The 21,326-nt window shown below is 42.4% G+C and overlaps 1 protein-coding gene and 1 non-coding gene across 2 annotated transcripts in view; one reads left to right on the top strand and one right to left on the bottom strand.

Annotated features, from left to right (window-relative positions):
• Window positions 1-21,326, top strand: part of Msn (moesin) — a 70,912-nt gene that overhangs the window by 38,043 nt on the left and 11,543 nt on the right. Inside the window, exons 2-5 of the mRNA XM_057759939.1 lie at window positions 8,668-8,751; window positions 17,182-17,277; window positions 18,573-18,847; window positions 20,508-20,591. Coding sequence (XP_057615922.1) covers window positions 8,668-8,751; window positions 17,182-17,277; window positions 18,573-18,847; window positions 20,508-20,591 — 539 coding nt within the window. The remainder of the gene's footprint in view (window positions 1-8,667; window positions 8,752-17,181; window positions 17,278-18,572; window positions 18,848-20,507; window positions 20,592-21,326) is intronic.
• LOC130868735 (small Cajal body-specific RNA 3) lies at window positions 17,411-17,523 on the bottom strand. The gene has a single exon (XR_009056551.1). It is a non-coding gene; the product is annotated as a small Cajal body-specific RNA 3 (non-coding RNA).

A 21,326-nucleotide genomic window follows, 5' to 3' on the forward strand; every position in this document is an offset into this window, starting at 1 on the left:
CAAATAGTGCTAGCTTTGGGTTCTTAGTGGAAGCAGACTGAAGCTGCCTCCTCCACATAGTATCTCTAGATGCAAAGGGACATGTATGGAGGGGCTACTACTTAGGAGATCGAGGATGGCATGAGGGCTCATTAAATGTGCTGTGGGAACAAGAGCCATTCTTTTAAAATTCAATCTTATTATTTCTGCTGCTGGAGAGGGAACACTAGTCTTCGTTAATCCTTGGCAAGCCTCTGGTGCCGAGCCACACTGCTAGCCTAAACAGGCAGATTTTAATCTCTCTTCTCACACTGCACGGGAGCTGTATGACACAGGGCCAGTGCTCTCTTTCCCGTACCTCTCTATTCATATTCAGCTGTTGGCTTTGAGTCAAATGATCACCGAGGGACCTTTCAGGTTTTAGAGTTTGTTATTCCACACTGAAGCTCTGAAGGGAGAAAGCAGGTGAATTTCTGGGGACTGGCCATGCTAAGGGCACTGTGGGCCACCCCATGTGCCTGGAGGAAGATAAGAGCTGCAGTTGGTCTTTGTTTGTTTCTAGGGCATGTCTCGACTCATGAGCTGCTTTTGATTAGTGAGACTGTAATTAGTTGCGCGCGCACACGCACACACACACGTAGTTTCTTTCCTGACTTTCACATGAGAGGAGTAGCACAAGGGAAAGGATTTGAGTCTGGAGCTGAGCAAAAGTCCGTGAAATTGAGGCTGCATTGAGGAAGATGACATCATCGTTTCTGATTTTTGTCATCTTAAGCCTTTGTGCTGAGCTCTTCCCCCACACTGATAAGGTGCTTGGTTGTATTCTCGCTGCTGAGAAGGTTTAGTGCTCCAAACATGGTAACCGAAAGAGCAACCCTCCAGTCTCTAGTGGGCTCTTGTCTGTCAGTTGAAATGCTTCTTGGAATTTTTCGGAGGGCAGGGCTGAGCCAAAACAAATGAAAGAGACTCTTGTCTCCTCTGCCGTTTTGGAGCAGCTCGAGTGGTTGGAGAACTAATGTTGAGTCATGAAGGTATGGGTGTGGGTCAGTCGGGATTGGCGTGGTTCTCTTTTATAAAAACTGTGGGCAGCAGACACAGGCATAGGGAAAGTGAAGCCCAGGAAGGTCTAGAAAGGTCTGGGAATAGGTCAAAAGAGAGGGAAGGGGTAATCGCACCAGGTGCAATTTCCAAATCACTAGGGAGAAAGCAGAAAAAGTTGTTGCATAGTGAAAGTGTGTGTGTGTGTGTGTGTCTGTGTGTTTGTGTTAGAGGAGGGGCCTGGTGAAGGACTTTCCAGCTCCCGGGCTTCAGAGTCAAGGCAACTCTTGTTTTCTTCCTAGAGAAAAGAGGGGCTTGAACCTGTTCTGGGATCCTGAGGATCACGATAGACCAGGCCCTGCTGCTGGAAATGCTGGGGGAAGGTGAATCTGGTTACACTGGTGACTAAGGAAGAGATTGGAGTTCTGGGGTTGCCCTAGTAAGGCTTGTACTTCCTCTGGCTCCTCTCCTCTCATCATAATTGTCTTTCTTACATTATCAGTCCCCATGAAAGCCCAGAAAGAAAGGCCACTCCCTCAAAATTCAGAGATGGCAGGTAGTCGGTGAGGCTGTTGAACTGCCCCAGAGAGACAAGGGAACCCTCCCTACCCAAGCAGTGTTTCCCAGATGTACCCAGGCTTCCTGTGCTACAGTGTGTGGGCTTTGGCAAAATAGTTACCAAGGCAGTGTCTGAAGAGAGCGGTGAAATTGCCATGACTAGAGAGGTGGGTGGAGTTATGGAAGGAGCTCCAGGAATGTCCAGAAGACCCGCCTCCACCAACTGCTAGCAGAGGACATTTGGCTTCAGTGATGTGAACTGAGCCTGTGGGTGATGGGGCTGACACAGGGTTGGTATCCAACACGTGTCTGTCACCTGCCCCTATATACTTCAGTTTTTTTTCACTTACGAACTGACAATATTTACTCTCATCTTTCCAGCAAGTTAACATGTGATTATTTCTCTCCCCTTCTCCCCTCTTCCCCGGGGGAACATCTATTTTATATAGTTAGGAACGCCCAACAGGTGGGGACAGATTACGGCGAGACCACTTTGCCGTGGAGGAGTGCTGCTTCCATGGGTGATCTAGGGAAAAGGGAGTGTCTTTTATTTGAAGCTACTGGACACATCAAAAAGCACCCTCAGCTACTGCTACCCAGACAGAGTTGGCGTCTGGCCTGATTATGTTTCAGGCTAACCAACTTGGGTGTAGGAGTGATCCTGGTGAAGGCTTTGGATGGGAAACCACCAAGATGAGTTCATTTGCACAGAGGCTTCCTGTGGGAAGTATCTATGTTCGATTGTTCAGCAAGCTTCAATGGATTTATTGTTCTTGGGCTAGAGGTGGGAGGGCCAGTGGATGTAAGAGGATGACACACTCTTGAAATTCGTACCCATGATGTTTTTTTTTTTTTCTTGATCCTTAAACCCTTCTGTTCTCCACAGATACAGTCTTCGACCTCAGCCTATGTCTGCATACTCAGGCCCGGCTTAGGCAAGGATTTAGCTGTGTAAACAGTTCTCTCTACTGCGAATTATGCTTTAAATTGCTAGTTTACCCAGATCAGCTCCTTTATTCCCTGCCAGGGAAATTTTTGCTGGATTTGGAAGCTTCAATTTCAGGGTTTTCAGAAAATTTCTGAGTGTATTTATATGTGTGCATGACCATAAGTGTGCAGAGGTCAGCGGACATCTTATGTTAGTGGGTGCTTTCCTCCCAACATACAAATGCATTGCTTGAACTCGGGATGTCAGGCTTGGTGCTGGGCACCTTTTCCCGCTGGCCACCTTTTTTTTTTAACCTTCCCAGACAAGATGTCACCTCAGTGAAATAGAAGGGCCAATTCCAAAAGGAGGACAGTAGGTTCTCATGCCCAGAGGGCCAAATGTGACATGGGTCTGTAATGTAGCTTGCCTCGTCTATGTACATCTTACATTATCAAAGAACAAACCAACCTTCCCCAGTACTCTTACCATCCGCATCACTTTTAGGCTCCATTTATTTTACTTAAATCCGCTTTCCTCACTTTTCTTTGTTTTAGTTTTTCTATTTTGAGTCTCACTCCCAAAATTAATCCTGTCCTTGGAGATCTATGGAAAAACCACCTTAACATGACTCTTAATTCACACAAAAGATTTTTCTGTTCTGCTTTTCAGGGACTTCCCTGTGTAGTAGCATTGCAGTTCTTTGGTAATTCAGTAATTGCCTCAAGGTCAGAGAATAATTCTACAGTTCTCCTACACCCTTAATTCTTTAAACACTGTGCTGCTTCTGTATTAGGTGAATTGAAATAAATTTCTAGGAAGTTCTTTAACCAGAAGTCCTTCTGTCCATGAATAACATTTGAAACAGGAAAGACCCATGAATGTGGAAACAGTTGGCCCTCAACCAACTGTGGGTTGAAAATATTTGGGGAAAAATTGTGTGTGTACTGAACATGTGCAGACTTTGTATGATTATTCCTGAAACAACAAAGAATAGTGGTTATTTACATAGCATCAACATTGTATTATAGCATTGGTTTATGTTGTCAGAGACTGAATCCAGGGCCTCTGTGTGCTAAGCTGTGGCGGTACCACTGAGCTACATTCCCAGCCCTTATATTTGGTATTATAAACTATTTAGAGATGATTTAGAGAACCCAAGAGGATGTATGTAGATTATATGCAAAGGTTACACACTTGAACGTTTGTGGAGTTTGGTCTCCATGGGGGTCCTGTAAGCAGTCCTTTACAGATACTAAGCCAGCTTTTGTTTTCACTAAGCTCTAACTGAAGAGTTATCCTTTTAATTATAAATATAAACAAAAAATTTTAGTATTAGTGGTACCTATGATACTGTCATCAGTGGAAGTCTTTAGACATTTAGTTATTCCAGCTCTCCCAAAATATCATTTAGACTAAATTTAAATTTACAGTAGTACAATAGCTATGTTGTATTCAGAAGACATGTCACCCTCCCCTGGGACTATTGACAAGGTATGCTGATTGGAGGAGCGGTGTCACTCTTTTAAATGATGTAGCCACAGACGAGCTGTCCTTGCTGTATTCACAAACTTCCCATCCATGCTTGGGCAAGGAAATCCAATTAAACTCAGTGGACTAAACAGAAAAAAGAAGCCATAAAAACAAGGAGAGGGCCTCTTTGAGAAGAAGAGTGCTAATGGAAGATGGAAGGGGATGAGAAATGTATGGATCTGTCAAAAATAAAAATATCTTAAAAATAAATCACAGTAGTAATTATTAAGACCCAATACTCGATAATGCTAGGTAACTTAATATGGTATATAAGTACACGTTATTAAATTTGACCTCTGTTTCAATATAAATTGTCTCCTTGTATTTATTTTATGCCTTTAAAAATATTCTGATATGTGTTCCATTGGCTTTGCTAGATTGGCAAGAATGGTATCTGACATAAAAAGGTCAAGAAATGCCCTCTTTTCTCTCTGTATGTAGTGTAGGTTCAGGCTGCCTGTGCCTCCACCCCCATACCATCTATGAAGCGTTGTGCATGCTGGATAACTGTTCTAACCACTGAACTGCATCCTTACACCTATATCCGTCTATTTTATAGCCTCTTATTTGATGGCTATTTATGTAACCAGCATTTTCTTGTGCCTACTTATAATTACGGAGATGTAATTCTAGAGTGCTCACCATTACACCATAGAACCACACAAGATGCAATTCTAAATTGCAAATAAATATTGAGATGAGAATAAACCAATGTATTAGAAAGGCCACTATTCCTTGCTCATATATTCCCTCCTCCTCTCATCGACTGGATTTCTGGAGCTTATTCTAGTGTTTGGCTGTGGATCTCTGCATCTGCTTCCATCAGTTACTAGATGAAGGTTCTATGATGACAGTTAGGGTAGTCACCAATCTGATTACAGGCAAAGGCCAGTTCAGGCACCCTTTTCACTATTCCTAGGAGTCTTAGCTGGGGTCATCCTTGTGGATTCCTGGGAATTTCCCTAGCACCCGGTTTCTCCCTAACCCGTAATGGCCCCCTCTATCAAGATACCTCTTTTACTGTTCTCCCTCTCCATCCCTCCCTCAGCAGGGCCATCTGGTTTCCTCACATTCCCATCCCCCATCTCCTCCCTTTTACCACCCCCAGGACCCCAGTTTACCCAGGAGATCTCATCTAATTTCCCTTTCTCAGGGCGATCCTTTTGTCCCTCTTAGTGTCTGTCTTCTTTGTTACCTCCTTGGTCCTGCCTCAACTCAACTGCCAGGGTTTGTTGACTCCCCATGGGAGGCCTTGCCCTTTCTGAGGAGTGAATTGAAGGTGGACTGGGGGAGGTGAGGGGGTATGGGAGGAGGGGTGGGAGGGATAATTGTGGTTGGAATGGAAAATGAAGCATATATATGAAGAAAGGCCACTATCCCCATTCCTCTCTCTCTGTCTATTCTTAGTCACTGTTTTTTTTTTTTTTAATTTTTTGGTTTGCTTGGCATGTTTTAGTATATATGTATGTGTGTGTGTTAGGTGTATATGCATGCTTGTATGGGTATGTGCATGTGTAGAGGACAGAGGTAAATGTGAGATGACTTGCTCTATCACTGTTTTATTTTATTTGTATGAAAAGGGCTCTCCTGCTGAAACTGGAGCTTATTGATTGACTAGGCTGATGAGCCATCGAGTTCCAGGAATCTGCCCCCCCCCCCTTGCAGTGCTGGGACTGGAAACACGCACCACTAATACCAGCTTTTATGTGGGTGCTGAGGATTGAACTCAAGTCCTCAAAATTGCACAGCAAGAATTCTGCTCGCTGATCCATTTCCTCATCCCCATTGGATAGTTTGCTGTCACTTTTCATCCAGCACAAGGTGACTTGAGGCTGTATTTAACATGGCAGCCCCTTTCTCCACAAATTCTAGCCCACTGGACCTTTCTCTCCATACTGTGTGAGGACTCATTACTATAGGAAGTGTAGGGTAACACCAAGTAAGGTGGCTAACCTCGCCTTACTCACAAGGCGCTTGATTTACTTGTTCCTACCTTCAGGGCCGTTCCTGTTTCATTGTCCGTCTTGAAATAGATTTCCTCCCTGAATCTCTGGTGAGATTTATTTACAAAGGTATTCCTTGGGTCTGGTATTTATCAGAATTCTTTTTTTTTGTTGTTTTTTGATTTTTTTCGAGACAGGGTTTCTCCATAGCTTTTGGTTCCTGTCCTGGAACTAGCTCTTGTAGACCAGGCTGGCCTCGCACTCCCAGAGATCCGCCTGTCTCTGCCTCCCGAGTGCTGGGATTAAAGGCGTGCGCCACCACCGCCCGGCTATCAGAATTCTTTAGCTGGCAAAATGGTGTCTGCTTCCAAGTTGGTGCTACCAACTTTTGTGCTTGGAAAAAGCCCAAAGTTACAAAGACTTAATAAGGTTTAATATCATAGCTATTCCATGGGGATTTACATCTTTGGCAATTCCATATTTTGGTTTTTCCTCAATAATGTGAATTTTTTATAATTTAAACAAGGGAGAAAACACAAAGCCTAACTAGCACTAGGATATTATTCCATCTGTCTGTCTGTCTGTCTGTCTGTCTATCTATCTATCTTACACATCTTATGAAGCTCGACTTGTATAGTATATGAAATATTGTTTATAATTTTATTACGTGTGTGTGTGTAACATGGAAGCACAGGGAGGTCAGAGGACAATCTCCAGAGTTGGTTCTCTTCCTCCATGTGTGTCTGAAGGCTTCAGTTGAGATCATCAGGCTTGGTAGCAAGCACCATCTTTAATAGCCTAAAAGCATAAAATTTTATGAAGTCTGGACACAGACATGTATTCAGACTTCCACTTACTAGCATTATGTATATACATCTGTGATATAATATATAAGAATATGTTAATATTTTTTCATTTAAAATATTTTTGAATTAAAATATACTTACATCATTCCATCCCTCCCTCTTCCCTCCTGCCTGATAGTGTGGTCAGTGCCTGGCTCTCTCTCTTTGTGGTCGCACGTTTGTATTGTCCACACTCACCTCTGCTGATGCTGCCGTCCTCTCATGTGCCCGGAGAGAACAGTGAGACACAAATACAGGAACTATTAGCAGACCAAGGCAGTATATAGAACAACACACTTCACTATTAGAATGATCCTTAGTCATTGCTTTGATGTCTGTCTGCCCTTGTGCAGATGAAGGAAACTAAAGCCCCCCCAAAAAGATAAGAACTATTCATGTTGGTAAATTGAGACCATTATACTGCTAGCATTGGAACCCAGTTCTAAATTTGTTTTTAGTTTTTTAGATTTTTAGTTTTCCAAAATTTCATGTACACACATGTGTGTGTGTATAAAATCATGTTTGTGTGTAGACACTTTGTATACATGCACACACATTTTGATTATATTCTTCATGTTGTCCTTTCTTATCCTCTTTACCTTCAATAGTTTATTTTTGTGCTCTACTGCATTTAATTAGGGTTTCTTGCATGAGCACATGTTGGAGGTTATTTACTTGAGCAAGTACAACTTGCCAGTGGCTGCACCAGGATGACCCCTCCCCCTGCAACAGCTAATTGCCTAGAGCTCCTTGCGGTGGCGGGGGCGATGAAGTTGCCTTAGCTTCTGCCCTATCCCTGTTGATGTGCCCAGTATTGTGCAGGTCTTGTGGAATGTGCTCAGTATTGCTGTGAGTTCATAGTTGCAGCTGCCATGCCATATCTAAAAGACAGTGTTTACAACACTCCTCTCCAGCCTCCAGCACTTCGTACCATTTTCTATGATGTTCTCTAGGCTTTAATTTGGAGTGGGTAAATGCAGGGCCAAGCACTTAAAAACCATTTAGTCTCAGCACTTTGACCAGCTCTGAGTCTGTGTTAACTGAAAGCTACTGCAAAAAGAAACTTCTTTAAGGTTCAGAGTGAAGCTAGTCTATGGATACAAGCACATATTTAGAGGCCACTTTGACTACACGTCTATTAAGTAAATCAGTGGTAAGTAGTAGGTTCCTCACTAAGGCGTATGGCCTCCCTAGTCATGGGCTTTTACAGGTTTACAGTATTGAGCATGACTTCCCTCCTGTGGAGTGGGTCTCAGAACCCACTTTGAACCAGAAAGTGGTTGGTTACTTCCATAACCATCATGGCTCTATTTCAGTGGCTCTTAACCTTCTTAATGCTGCAACTCTTTAATACACTTCCTCATGTTGTGGTGACCCCCAAACAGAAAATTGTTTTCATTGCTACCTCATCACTGTAATTTTGCTCCTGTTATGAATTGTAACATAAATGTTTGTGTTTCCTGATGGTCTTTGACCCCTGTGAAAGTGTTGTTGAACCCACCAAAGGGGTCATGACCCGTATAGGTTGAGAACCGCCACATCAGTGGCACCTTTTGCTTGCAAGGTTGCTATTGTAGCTTAGAAAGTCCACAGCAGAGAACCCAGTATTGTTTTTTTAATTTTACCTTGTTTCTTCAACCATCTCCTAGTGCCATAGATGAGCCAGACTGTAGACCAGAGGTAGGGAACACTTTGTGAAAGAAATATAAACAATGTCAATATTTTACCTTTCTCCACACCATTTTCTTATTTACTCAGCTTCTTGGCATTTGGATTTTTTCCTTCAAAGTTGAACAGAGACATTTAAAGCCAAGGAACTAATTTGCTTTCTTTCATCTCATCCTAGATCAGTGTGCGTGTGACCACCATGGATGCAGAGCTGGAGTTTGCCATTCAGCCGAATACCACTGGCAAGCAGCTGTTTGACCAGGTAAGGGAGACCTTGTTCCTTAACCACTTCTTTTGCCGGTAGGCCTCATCACAGTGCAGACTACCTACTCCTTCTGTGTTTTGGAAAAGGTCTCTTTTTCTACTTGCCCTTCCAAGGAAGGTAAAAACAAAGGCTGATTCCAGACTTGATTAAAAAGGAGGAAAAGTATAATTTTGGCAACTGAAATCTCAATCTCACTGCCCTAATAATCCTATCCTTGATCCTGAACAAAGGAGACAAGAGACAAGGAATGTTATTCTATGCTAGATTTGTTGAAAAGATGAATATATTTTCTTTCAAATTTGAAAGATGTGCTTAGTTATCTATTTATGTCTATCTATCTATCTATCTATCTATCTATCTATCTATCTATCTATAGACAAGTCTCTTTAAAAAAGCCCAGGGTGTCCTTGAAGTTACTACCTAGCCTAAGCTGACTTCTAACTCAAAGTCTGTATTCCCCAGTTTCCCAAGTGCTGGGATTATGGTTAGGTGTGTCTCTCCATGCCTGCAAGTTCCTCTCTTACTTCCATAAGCAGACTGTGGCATGCGTGCCCATGTACATACACAAATATGAAAGAAAGGGGGAAAATTCTTGTTTATATGCCTTTTGTTTTTATAAAAATGTAATATTATTTATATCTTTACCATTATCCAAAAAACCCTGATTACTGTGACATACAAGGTTGCACAAAATACCGGATCAGAAATAGACAAGACAATAAGAAAGCCCAAATATCTTGGAAGAAAGCATTATGTACAAACACGTGGCAGAGTAGTAAATGATGGGTCCCCTTCTAATACTATGATGCTTTTTGTCTCATTTATGAACTAGAATTGGGAGAGAGGCTTGATGATCTAATTTTGGATTTAGTTGGAACTTATTCCTTCTCTGGAGTTTGTTTTGTGTTTTTGTTTTGAACAGTGTAGGGTAATCACTGATGGTTAGTTTGTGAAAATACAAGTTATTCTGAAGAACTTTGAAACACATAAGTAATGTTTTGACATTCCCTTAGCTCACAAGTAATTACAGTACTAGTCTGCAGTGACTAAATGCATTTTGATTATATTAAGGTTTTCATGTGGGTTCTATATTGGAGAGCTTTTAAAGGGACAGCCTAATGAATTGGCAAGAACACTAGCTTGACAGTCAGAAATTCTGATCTCTAGAGCTGGCTTTGCCACTAATTTCTTGCTTCCTGCAAACATTTCTTCAGGCCTCGGTTTTTCAATCTGTACATGTTTCCTCAAATTTGGTTGTCTCTCTAAGATTTATCTCTGCCCCCTTTTTGACACATCTGCTTTTCTCCCTTCTGTATTTTCATTGTTCAGAGTTCAGATGACTCTTTTCTGTAAAAAGAAAGGAAATGTCTCATTTGAGTTGGTAGGAGAAGGGAGCTGGCAGAACATCACTTCTGGATTGGCTTCTAGCAGTCCATGAGACAAACATGAGGGGACCACATAGACTGCTGGACCCCTTGTTTTAGATAGTAAGGTCTTAGGAAGAGGTGCTGCGGGGAGAGTATCAGTCATGGTGGATTTTACTTTGATCTCTTCTTAGACTCCATCCAGAGTTCTGATTCTACTCATCTCCCAAACCAAATGATCCTCCTTCCTGTTCTTACCACGGGGGTTTGTCCTTTTGCTTTGGAGGGGGCTGACTAATGAAGACACGGCTTAGAGTCTGGGGCAAAAAATAATCTGTGGGTCAAGTTTTATTAATTTCAAAAAGCCTCTACTTGGTAATTTATTATTAGAATTGATTTGCTTTATGCACTGTGCATGTAGTTCTGTAGGAGGCCACTATGGCTATGAGCCCTGGGCAGATTGGAATGGTAAATTTTTGTTGGGTGTGGGGGGTTCTTAGTATATAACTCTGGCTGACCTGGTACTTGTTATGTAGTCCAGGCTGCCTGGAACTCAGAGCAATCTCCTGCCTTAGCCTCCTGACTCCTGGAATTAGACGTACGCAAGCATTCCTGGCTAGCATGCCGCTCTTAAGGTTATTGCCTCCCACACAGAGCCCTGAAGAGATTTTGATCTTTCATAATCATCGAGAAAAGGAATGAGAGAAAACCCGGATGATTTATCACCCAGATGAGCAGTGTCTTGAGAAGCATATTTATGAGCACCTACCATAGATTATCCCTGGTAGGTGCTTGAGCTGAAATTTCATTCAGATTAGAGTGACTCTGAAGTTGGGTGTGGTAGCCAATTCCCTGAAGACACAGGCAGGAGGATCAGGAGTTCATGGCCCTTCTTGAGAGTATAGTGAGCTTTAAATGAGGCCAGCCTCAGTAAGAGGAGATCCTGTCTCAACAGATAAAGGAAAAAGTGACCTTGAGTTCTATTATACAACATGCTGACTCTTATTAGTGACAGCACATTATAGTCTTAAAAAATGGTGAGTTGGGTTGGAAGTGATAAACATGTGAGGTTTTGCATATAACTGGGTTCCTTAATCATCACGATGCTCCTGTCCCTAAGAGGATACGAACATACCTTGGTATGTTGGAATATGAAGTTTCAAATGCAGTTCTGAACAGTCATACTTTTCTCCCACTGCACTGCACTGTGTGGAGCGAATGAGGGCGTTAGAGCTTGGAGATGTCTCAGAGAAGATGTGCTTTCTATCCGTAGGTACCCTGACAGGCTACCAAGGTCAAAAGAACACAGCCACTCTCTGTGAGGTCAGAAGGATCAGAGCTGTGATATTGTCGGTGAAAATTGTCTGAATAAAGTATCTGAACTTGACAAGATACTAAGCAGCTGTCTGTCTGGAGATGGTGGGAGGATGTGAGCTCTTCCCTTTCTGTAGCTTGATAAAGCCTAGGGAAGAAATCCATTCTATCCGACTTTGAGACCCATCATTCAAGGAAGCTCTTCTGCCCGAGCTGGGGCTTGAAAGGAACTGAATAACGCTCTAGGGCCATTCTGGAACTCAGCAGGCTTCTGACCAGAGAGGAAGTAAAATAAAGAGGAAGCATATATCTTGGCACCGGGTGATAAAAGCAGTGGGAAAGCGTAGCTTGAGGAGGCCCAGGGCCTGGTGGGAAATGGGAATGGGGCCCACAATTGCTCCCACTTACTTTGGTTTCTTTTTTGTGAGTGTGCTCTCTGCCAGAAAAGAGAAAGAACACGTTTTGCTTCAGGCTTGCGGCACTTGCTTGCTTTAATCTCTTAAGGCAGATTCTTCAAATGGCTTCTTCTTGAATTTTGTACCGGCCACTAGGTGGCAGGGCCACCACTATGAATAAGACTATGTTTGCCTTTTGAGATTATAATATAATTACATTTCTCCCTTCCCCTTTCTCCCTTGTACGAACCTTCCCGTATACCCCTGCCCACTCTCCTTCAGATTCGTGGTCTCTCTTTTTCACTAATTGCTATTGCACATATATATGTATATAGAAATCCTGCCTGGCATCTCAGCCATTCTAATAATTGATCTTTTAAAAAGCCAAACGTATGTGGAATGTCCTGGGAGTTTAGTTGTGGGAACCATAAAAATCACAAAGCTTTCTGATTCACTAAGGTACTTATGACTGGCTGACTTTGCATTAGGACTTTTTTTTCTGTTTATTTTTTATAGGACGATTAACATCTATTATGACACTAATATGAGTAGCAACCCCATTCTACAGATGAGGAAGTGAGGCTTAGTGAGGGGGAATGTTCTGCTTAAGGTCACGTAGCTCTAAGGAGTGGTATAGCTCGAGCTTGAACCTGGGTAGACTCTACTGTTTCCCAGTGCCTTCTGTCAACTATGCCCTGTGTGAGCCCCCTTTGTTTAGCCTCTGCCCTAAACAGAAGCTCAGCTCAGTGGCATCTGTTCTGTGAAGAAGACGCTCACTGGAACACAAGCTGTGCAGAGCAGAAGAAGCAGAGGTTGTGGTAGCGTCTTACAGATTTTTCCAGTTAAATATTGATTTGCTTTTAGATGGGTGGTGATGCAGCTGCTGCCAAGCCTGTAATAGAATCTTAGTGCACCTCAGATGTCTGGGCTTTGATGCAGTTTTGCACATAATTTTTCATGCTGTATTTTTCTTAAGGCTCTGGCCTTGCTTCTGATGCAGCTCTGGGCTTCTGAGATGGCTCATGATGCCGCCGGTTTCTTACACAGATACACGAGGAAGGTGGCACTGACTCTTGAATTGATTTCTGCAAGTAAAAAAAGAGATGAAAAGGATTCTGTCTTATCCCCCAAAACGCCTAGAAATTAGCAACGATTTTCTTACAGGCAAATCTCTTCCTTTTATTGGACTTCAGTGTTCTTTCCTGATAGTTTTTTTTTATTATCATCTGTAAATTGCACATAATAATTGCTTTTCTTTTTTGTTGGTATTTTTCGAGACAGGGTTTCTCTGTCCTGGAACTTGCTCTATAAACCAGGCTAGCCTCAAAGTCAGAGATTTACCTATGGTCCCCTTGAGTGCAAGGTTTAAAGGTGTGCACCACTATGCCCAGCACAGTAACCATTCTTAATGTGTTTTGGTATATTCACCCCTCCCTTATTCCCACTAGTCCTGCTGCCGGTCTCTTTCCTCCTCCCAGCTAGTCCCTCTTCTCCTTTCCTGTCTATCCCCGCCCCTAACCAGTGAGTTTCCTTAGGGCCATTTACAGAAGCCTGGGTACTAACCAAACTGCCTGTAGATCTTCAGGAATGGGTGTGGCATCCCAAAGCCCTTTCCGTGACAGGATCCTAGCTCAGATCTTCCGGAGGTCTCATGTGGGTAGTCACAGCTGCTGTGCCTTCCTGACTGCCCTGACCAAAGCTGAGAGCAGTTGTTGTTATGTGTGGGGATATGCACTTCATTTGACAGCAATTTGATAGGCACATCACTGGACTTCATTTTACCAGCCTACGCTGTGTTAGCCCTGCTTCCTCTCCACAGTCTATCTGGGGGAAGAGTGCAGAGTACAGAACAGAATTCACAGTTTCTATCGAGGCTTTTTTTTTCTTATTCTCCCAAAATGTGTTTATTGGGATAGCTTCCCACTCATCTTGATTCATGATGCTTTTAGTGCACCTCTCAATTCTACCATACCCCTAGGCCTCTTTGGTTATGATAGTCAACTGCTTAAGGGTTTTTGTTTTGTTTTGTTTTTGGGTTTTTGAGACTGGGTTTCTCTGTATATCTTTGGAGCCTATCCTGGATCTCTCCCTGTAGAGCAGGATGGCCTTGAATTCACAGATATCCATCTACCTGTGCCTCCCAAGTGCTGGGATTAAAGGTGTGTGCCACCATCCAGTGTTTAAGGGTTTCTTAAGGGCAATCTTGAGAAATACTAGCATAGGTCATATGAGCAGGGTGTTTGCTACCAAAGGGAGCAAATTTTTTTTTCATCAAGGAAACGAGCCATTTCTCAGCATTATAAGGACTCTACTCACTGGATCCAGAGAGGTTTGTTCCTAGAACAAAGAGCTAGATACTTTTCTCGAACTTGAAAAGCAGGACCTTTCCTACCCCAAGCCCTGGCCCACTTTGACTAGAGGTCTTGGCTACTATAGGAACTGGAAATGAGTAATTCTGGCCTCAATTTCCTTGTTCTTGAAATTGGAAATAGATCCAGGAGTTGCCTGACCAAATGGCCCCCATCACTCTCTGGACCTTAATTGGAGATTTCCTTGTAGCCTGGAGACACAGGTCATTTCTTTTGTCTTTGTTTTTTTCAGTATCAGTTCTGACTTCAGACTGTATTTCCTTCCTCCCATATCCTCACGTTGGAGCTTTAGCATAGGTTGAGAGACTGCTCATCTCTCCAAGCTCAAGAGCTTAAGGAAGTGGAAAATTCATATCATTTTGATTTCCCTATGCTCACAAAAGAAGAGGCAGTGTTCATATCAAAATCCCCTTCAGTCCTAGGTTTTCTGAGCTGCCACAACTGGCCTCTTGGTTTAGGTTAAGGCCAACTGTTTCTTTATCACTTCTCTTGCTCTTTTGTCCCACTCCCCCAGTACCTAGGTATGTTAGCCCTGTGGTCTGTACTGTCTTCAGTGGGTCTTTTTTCTCTCCAGGATCTGAATGTTTATGGAACTTTTCTTCTTCCCACCAGTTGCATTTCAGTTATAACTCTGAAACGACAGGGAAAAGTCAGAATTATTAGTTGGGTCCTGTGTTAAATGTAGGATGAGAAAGAGCTTTTTTTTTTTTCAAAAAAAGAAAAATCTTCCCATACCCATCCTTAGGTGTGAGATCATTTAACAATTATCCTCCCAACTAGATAATGAGGAAGTTGGGGCCAGCAAAAGAAATATACAGGCTGCAAATTAAAGACAGAAGATTTTTGTTCATATTTCCTGATATGTGACATCAAAGTATAAAGAGAAAGTGTGACATAGGAACACGATTTCTCCTCAGAGTGATTATTGTACGAGATGGGAGAAGGTGTTGATTTGTTTATTAGAAAGAACATTGGTGACTCTGGGTCCTTGTTTTTATCTCTAATTAAGTCTCATGGATTTTCTGCTCACTGCATCCTAAAGATTTATTTGCATCCATTTATATCCAGACTAAAAGATGAGAACTGTCTGATGTGGCTCTCTCTAGTGCTGAGCGTGCCGGTGTGGAGACTGCACCTGGACCATCAACATGGCGTGCTAGAGTCAGGGCCCAAGAACAGACTCCATCTGTTTTGGCCTTGCAGGCTCCCATTTCTTTTTTGCGCTCTGTTCAGTCTGAATGACACTGGGCAAAATAGGGTCCTTCAGCTTCTTCACAGACCAAAGTTTGGTCCCAAATATTTCATTACCCAGGAACAGCATAGCTTTGGGGTATGGGATGCTTGTACACTGTGCTCCCCAATTTGTCTTTTCAAGTGTTCTTTCTTGGGATATTGCAAGAGACTTTCTTTGTCTTAGATATTGAAATGACTCCCACTTTCTAAATAGAAAGGACAGCTATGAAATTTGAATTGACATTAATAACTGTCAATTCAGTCAATTATAATGAAGTAATTTTCTAACAAAACTAAAAATAGCCTGAGATGGGAAGCTTCTAGGTAGCTGGACAGGTAGAAGTTGCTGAAGGGACATAGGAACCCTGCCCTCCTCGAGTTGCATCTCTGTGCCTTTTCTGTCTGTTCATCTGAGTCTTTTTAAGTGTGTCTCCTTTGGTAATTTGAGACAGACATTTAATATGTAGCCCTGGCTGGCCTGGAACTTGCCATGCAGACAAAGCTGTTCTTGAATTCACAGAGACCAGGGACCAGTCTGCCTCTGCCTCCCGAGTGCTGGGATTAAGCACGGCCCACACCTACTTTTGGCACAGGATCTCATGTAGCCCCAACTGGGCTCAGACTCTGTGTAACCAAGGATGTCAACACTGAACTTCTGATCCTTCTGCCTCCACTTTCTCTTGAGGACTGGGATTACAGGCATGCATTACAATTCCCAATGTAATATCCTTTAGACTAAATAGAAAATCAGAAATAGCAAGGAACACATGAGAGTACCCCAGAAGGATATGATACAGGACTTAACCCAAGAATCTTTGTCTACAGCCTCTAATCCATTCTGGGAGCAGACAGCTGTATAGCATTGTCGGAGAAAGCAGTGGTAGAGAATTGGCTTGATTTAGAAATATGACAATTTAAATCTTGCCTTTGTCACTTCTTATCTGCACCTTGGGCATATCGTTTTATTTCTGGGCTTTTAATATTACTATCTGTAAAATGCACATCACCTACTTCTGTCATAGGGCTCTTTTGAGAATTGAAGATGATAATGCATGTAAGGTTATTGATGTGGACCGGTGTTCACAGTAGTGCTTAGTGGGGAAAGAAGCTGATAGCAATTCTTTCTCTTTCCTTTTTTGTTGTGTATTAAGCTTATGTTAATTGTAAAAAAATAAGGGATTCGTGACATTTTCATACACGTGTATTTTATTTTAATTGCAATGACCCTCCTTTCATCTATTGGTCCTGGTCCCTTTTCAAAATAGTTTCCTTTCTACTTCCATGTTCTTTTTTTTTTTTTTTAAAAAAAAAAAACAACAACAAAAACTAGACTCCTTATATGACATTAATTCCTTTAAAAATACATTTTTTTAATTATTTAAGAAGTACATACAATGTATGCAATGCATTTTGATCATATTTACCTTCCTTCAGCTAAGTTTAGACCCTCTCCCCCCAATTTTATGTACTCATTTTTTTTAACCCACAGAGTTTAGTTAGTCTTGCTAGTACTTTCATAGGTATAGAGCCATTCTCTAGAGTACGGGAAACCTACTGAAGGCACATCTCTGAAGAAAATGGATCCCACTGCTCCAGAAGCCATCAATTGCCAATGGACATTAGTTCTTGACAGCCGCTCTCCAGACTTAAACCTTAAACCCTTTCAGGGTCAATTAAGTTCCTTCTACTTTTCTGTTCCTCGATTCCTGGCACAAAATAGCTATTAAACGGTGACTGTTTTGTTTTTTCCAGGTGGTGAAAACAATTGGCTTGAGGGAAGTTTGGTTCTTTGGTCTTCAGTACCAGGACACAAAAGCTTTCTCGACTTGGCTGAAACTCAATAAGAAGGTAATCACTTACTGATCTGTCAGAAGTTCTTCCAGCTACTAACATATGCTAGTTAGCAAACCCGAGATCCTTACTCAGTAATATATTCAACAAAACAACAAAGGAAACAGTGTTTAGAGTTCTAGTTTAAAAAGTTATCTGGAGGGGAACAACCAGACTTAGTCAGCTGTCCTAAGTCAGATATGTCCATTTTTATGTAGGATTGTGTTTTCTCAGGTCTGCATGGCTGGTTTTGGAGCTTCCAGAACTCCCACCCTCCTTTTGTATTTAGAGAAAGGGTTTCTTGTTGTAGGCTGATCTCGAGCTCCACACATAGCAGACGGTGACCTTGAACATCTGATCTTCCGTTTTTTTAGAGTGTTGGAATTACAGGTAGCCCAACACCATGCTCCCCCTGATTACTTTCAACAAAATAGAGGCAGAGGGCTCAACTGAGGGAGGGTTGTTGCGTTGCCACTTTGACTTCTGAGCAAGATGACCACGCCAAAAGGAGTGGAGATGATTCTTCATTTTAGACTTGTTGCAGACCTAAGCTTTCAGTGGTTTTAGGTGTTGAGATCCCTTTCTCAAAGCCTGTAATTTGTAAGAAAGAGCCCAAATACCACTCCATGTAATATCTGCAGACACCTAGCAGACTTTTCTCCCTATACCTCCAAACTGTTTGCCATTGACCCTGGAGGTCTCAATACTGTGCTCCGGCTCATTTTCCTGATTGTATCTAGAGGTGGGCGTCTCACTTCTGCTCCAAAGATCTTGTTCTATTAAAGAATGGAGCTTTGTAAAATTACATTTATTTACTATGTCTGTGCATGTTTATGTGTGCGTGCATGCACGTCATGGGAGCCATGTCAATCCTCTCTTCCATTTTGTTGTTCCTTAAGATCTAAATGCGGTCATAGCCTTGGAAACAAGTGTCTTTACCCGCTGAGGCATGCCGGTGGCCGCAGCAGTAGCCACTTTTGCTGGACAAATTAGGAATGATTTTTCAGGCTTTGCACGGTCATCTGGTGGCTGTCTAACCTAGCCAATTCTGCAGCTTCGACCAGATTTGCTCGTCTCCAGTAGTTTATAGCGTAGGAGAATAAGATTCCCCAGTGAAAGTAATGCAGTGCTTCTGTGTTTTAGTTGTAGTTTAGTTTTGTTTCGTTTTAAATTACGAGGAGAGTGGCCTTCCAGCCTTGGGAGATTACCTGAACTTAAGCTCTCTCAACGCTCCTATCATTCCCATCACAGACTCGCTCCCATCACCAGAGTCTATTGTTCGAGAGCCTCTATAACCTCCGTGTTCCTCCCAGGTGACTGCACAGGATGTAAGGAAGGAAAGTCCACTGCTCTTCAAGTTTCGGGCCAAGTTCTACCCAGAGGATGTGTCTGAGGAACTGATCCAGGACATCACCCAGCGCCTGTTCTTCCTGCAAGTGAAGGAGGGCATTCTCAATGATGACATCTACTGCCCACCTGAAACTGCTGTGCTCTTGGCTTCCTATGCCGTCCAGTCTAAGTACGGTGACTTCAATAAGGAAGTGCACAAGTCTGGCTACCTGGCTGGAGATAAGCTGCTACCCCAGAGGTGAGTTGGTACCCTGGTCTTCTTTGACCTGGCTAAAGTGGGTCACGGGTAACAACAACCAAACACTGGCTAATTCCCACTCCCTATGGGGTGCCAGAGAAGTTTCTTTTCACTAGGTTTTGTCTAAACACTGCTGTGCTGCTCAGAGACACATTTGCATATAGTCTTATATCCTATTGGATTTCTGGTCTTCAAAAAGCGTTTTCCCCCTTTGTCTCCCTGATTTCAAAGCTTCATTACCCTGGAGATAGGCGCTTACATAGAACCAAAGATGGGTTGATTTGTTTTGTCCTCTCCTGTTTCCATTTCTTTTGCACTGATGAGATTTTATTTTAGAAATTCACGAGAGAGAGAGAGAGAGAGAGAGAGAGAGAGAGAGAGAGAGAGAGAGAGAAATAGGCAAGCCACGGGTATCATTCTATACAGTTTTCTGATTTTGCAAACTGCAAAGGTGAAAGCTCTTAAACACTTAATATTTTTGTTTTAACATCATGACAATGCCAAATAAACAAGGCAAAAGGTTTCCTTATTTTCTGGCTCAGCAAAGAGAAACACAGGGGTACTCATTCTGATTCGCCCCATCTCCCACATTTGAGCCGGAACTGGCCTGAACCCCCAATGTATTGATGATTCTTTTTTCAACCTCGAAGGTTTTGTTTCATTTTGCATCAGATGGCTATTTATTTCCATAAGCCTTTGGATTAGAGCAGGAGAAGAAAAATGAAGCAAGCCTGACTCAGGGATCCCTAGCGGAATTGGTGCTGTGATCTGTACACACACCATCAGGAGATCTTAGGGATAGGAATTGTGCCCCTGGAAACTTTTGTGGTCAGGTCCACAATGTCCAAGATGGCATATTTAAAGCAGGCCTTGTTTAATAATCTGGTAGAATTATGGGTCAGACCTCTTGGTTCTTTCAGAGTAGTTTGGGGCTAATTCCCTGCCCAGTACCCAAAACTGTCTTATAAACACCAACTCTTGGCCCCAAGGGGATGCAGGAGAGAATATCTCTGCCTGTCTCTGCTGTTAACCACTTAATATGGACTCCTGATGAATTATTGTTGAGTTTGGGATGCAACACATTATTAGCTTTTTGGTTGAAGGAAGAAAGAGGGCCTGGCCTTTAATGCCAGCACTTGGGAGGCAGAGGAGGGGGGAGCTCTCTGAGTTTGAGGCCAGCCTGGTCTACATAATCAGTTTCAGGACAGCCAGAGCTATAAAATAGAGAGACCCTGTCCCAAACAAACAAACAGATGAATCCTGTCTCAGGTAGGTAGGTAGATAGGTAGGTAGGTAGGTTGGTTGGTAGGTAGGTAGGTAGGTAGATAGGTAGATTAGATAGATAGATAGATAGATAGATAGATAGATAGATAGATAGATAGATAGATAGATAGATAGATAGATAGATAGGGAATTAACTTATGAATGAATAAAGAGAATGATCCATTGTCCTGTTTGGTCTTCTGTTCTTGGAGCTCTTATTTTAGGAAGTCCCTTAGGTCTGTTTAGGTATGTTCAACTCTCATTGTCTGTATGAATTCAGCAGTACCTCAGTGGTCTAACTTTATATTTGCATCAACTCTTTAGAGAGCTGAGTGTGCTTCCCTTCCCTCCTGTCTTTCATCTGCAATTTTTTTTTTATCATTCATTGTCTTTCTAGAGTCTTGGAGCAGCACAAACTCAACAAGGACCAGTGGGAAGAGCGGATCCAGGTGTGGCATGAGGAACACCGAGGCATGCTCAGGTAAGCCTCGCCTACCAGCTGTGAGCTTCACTGGCCTTGCAAGAAGGATGAGGATGGGGCCTACAAAGAAGAGGCAAATGATTAGGGAAATTGGTGCATTTTAAGAAAGAGAGAGAGGAATGATTTTGGGACTTAAATATGGAAGGCAAACTTGAATCATTGTAAGACTATAGTTTTAGGCTTTTTTTAAATTTATAAGATCAAAATTTTAATGTAAAGGACTTTAACTTGAAAAGATCATTAATGATCAAATCAGGGCTTCATCTTTTGTTTATTATTTTGCATGTGTGTGTATATATATGCGCGTGTGTGATACATATTGTGTGAATGTGGGTATGTGTCTGAAGGTCATAGAACAACCTTCATTTTCAGTAGTTGGTTCTCTCTCCCTCATGGGTTCTAAATATTGAATTCAGGTAGTCACGTTGTATGTCAAGCACATTTATTCACTAGCCCAGATCAGAGTTTTTTTAATTATTACATTTGTCTATGTTTTGTGTGATGCACATATGCAAGTTCTCTTTCTCTCTCTCTCCCTTCCTCCCTCCTTCTCTCCCTCTCATGTGTGTGTGTGTATGTGTGTGTGTGCCTGAGCACCTATGCTTCATGCTGGGGTGCACATGTGGAGGTCAGAGGCAACTTTTTGGAGTCTATTCTCTTCTTCTACTCTACCTTGTAGGTCCCAATAACTGAACTCAGGTCCCAATATCTGACAGACTTGCTAGTGCCCTGACC

This window comes from Chionomys nivalis, chromosome X, assembly GCF_950005125.1.
Source record: "Chionomys nivalis chromosome X, mChiNiv1.1, whole genome shotgun sequence".
In the NCBI taxonomy this organism is placed as follows: domain Eukaryota; kingdom Metazoa; phylum Chordata; class Mammalia; order Rodentia; family Cricetidae; genus Chionomys; species Chionomys nivalis.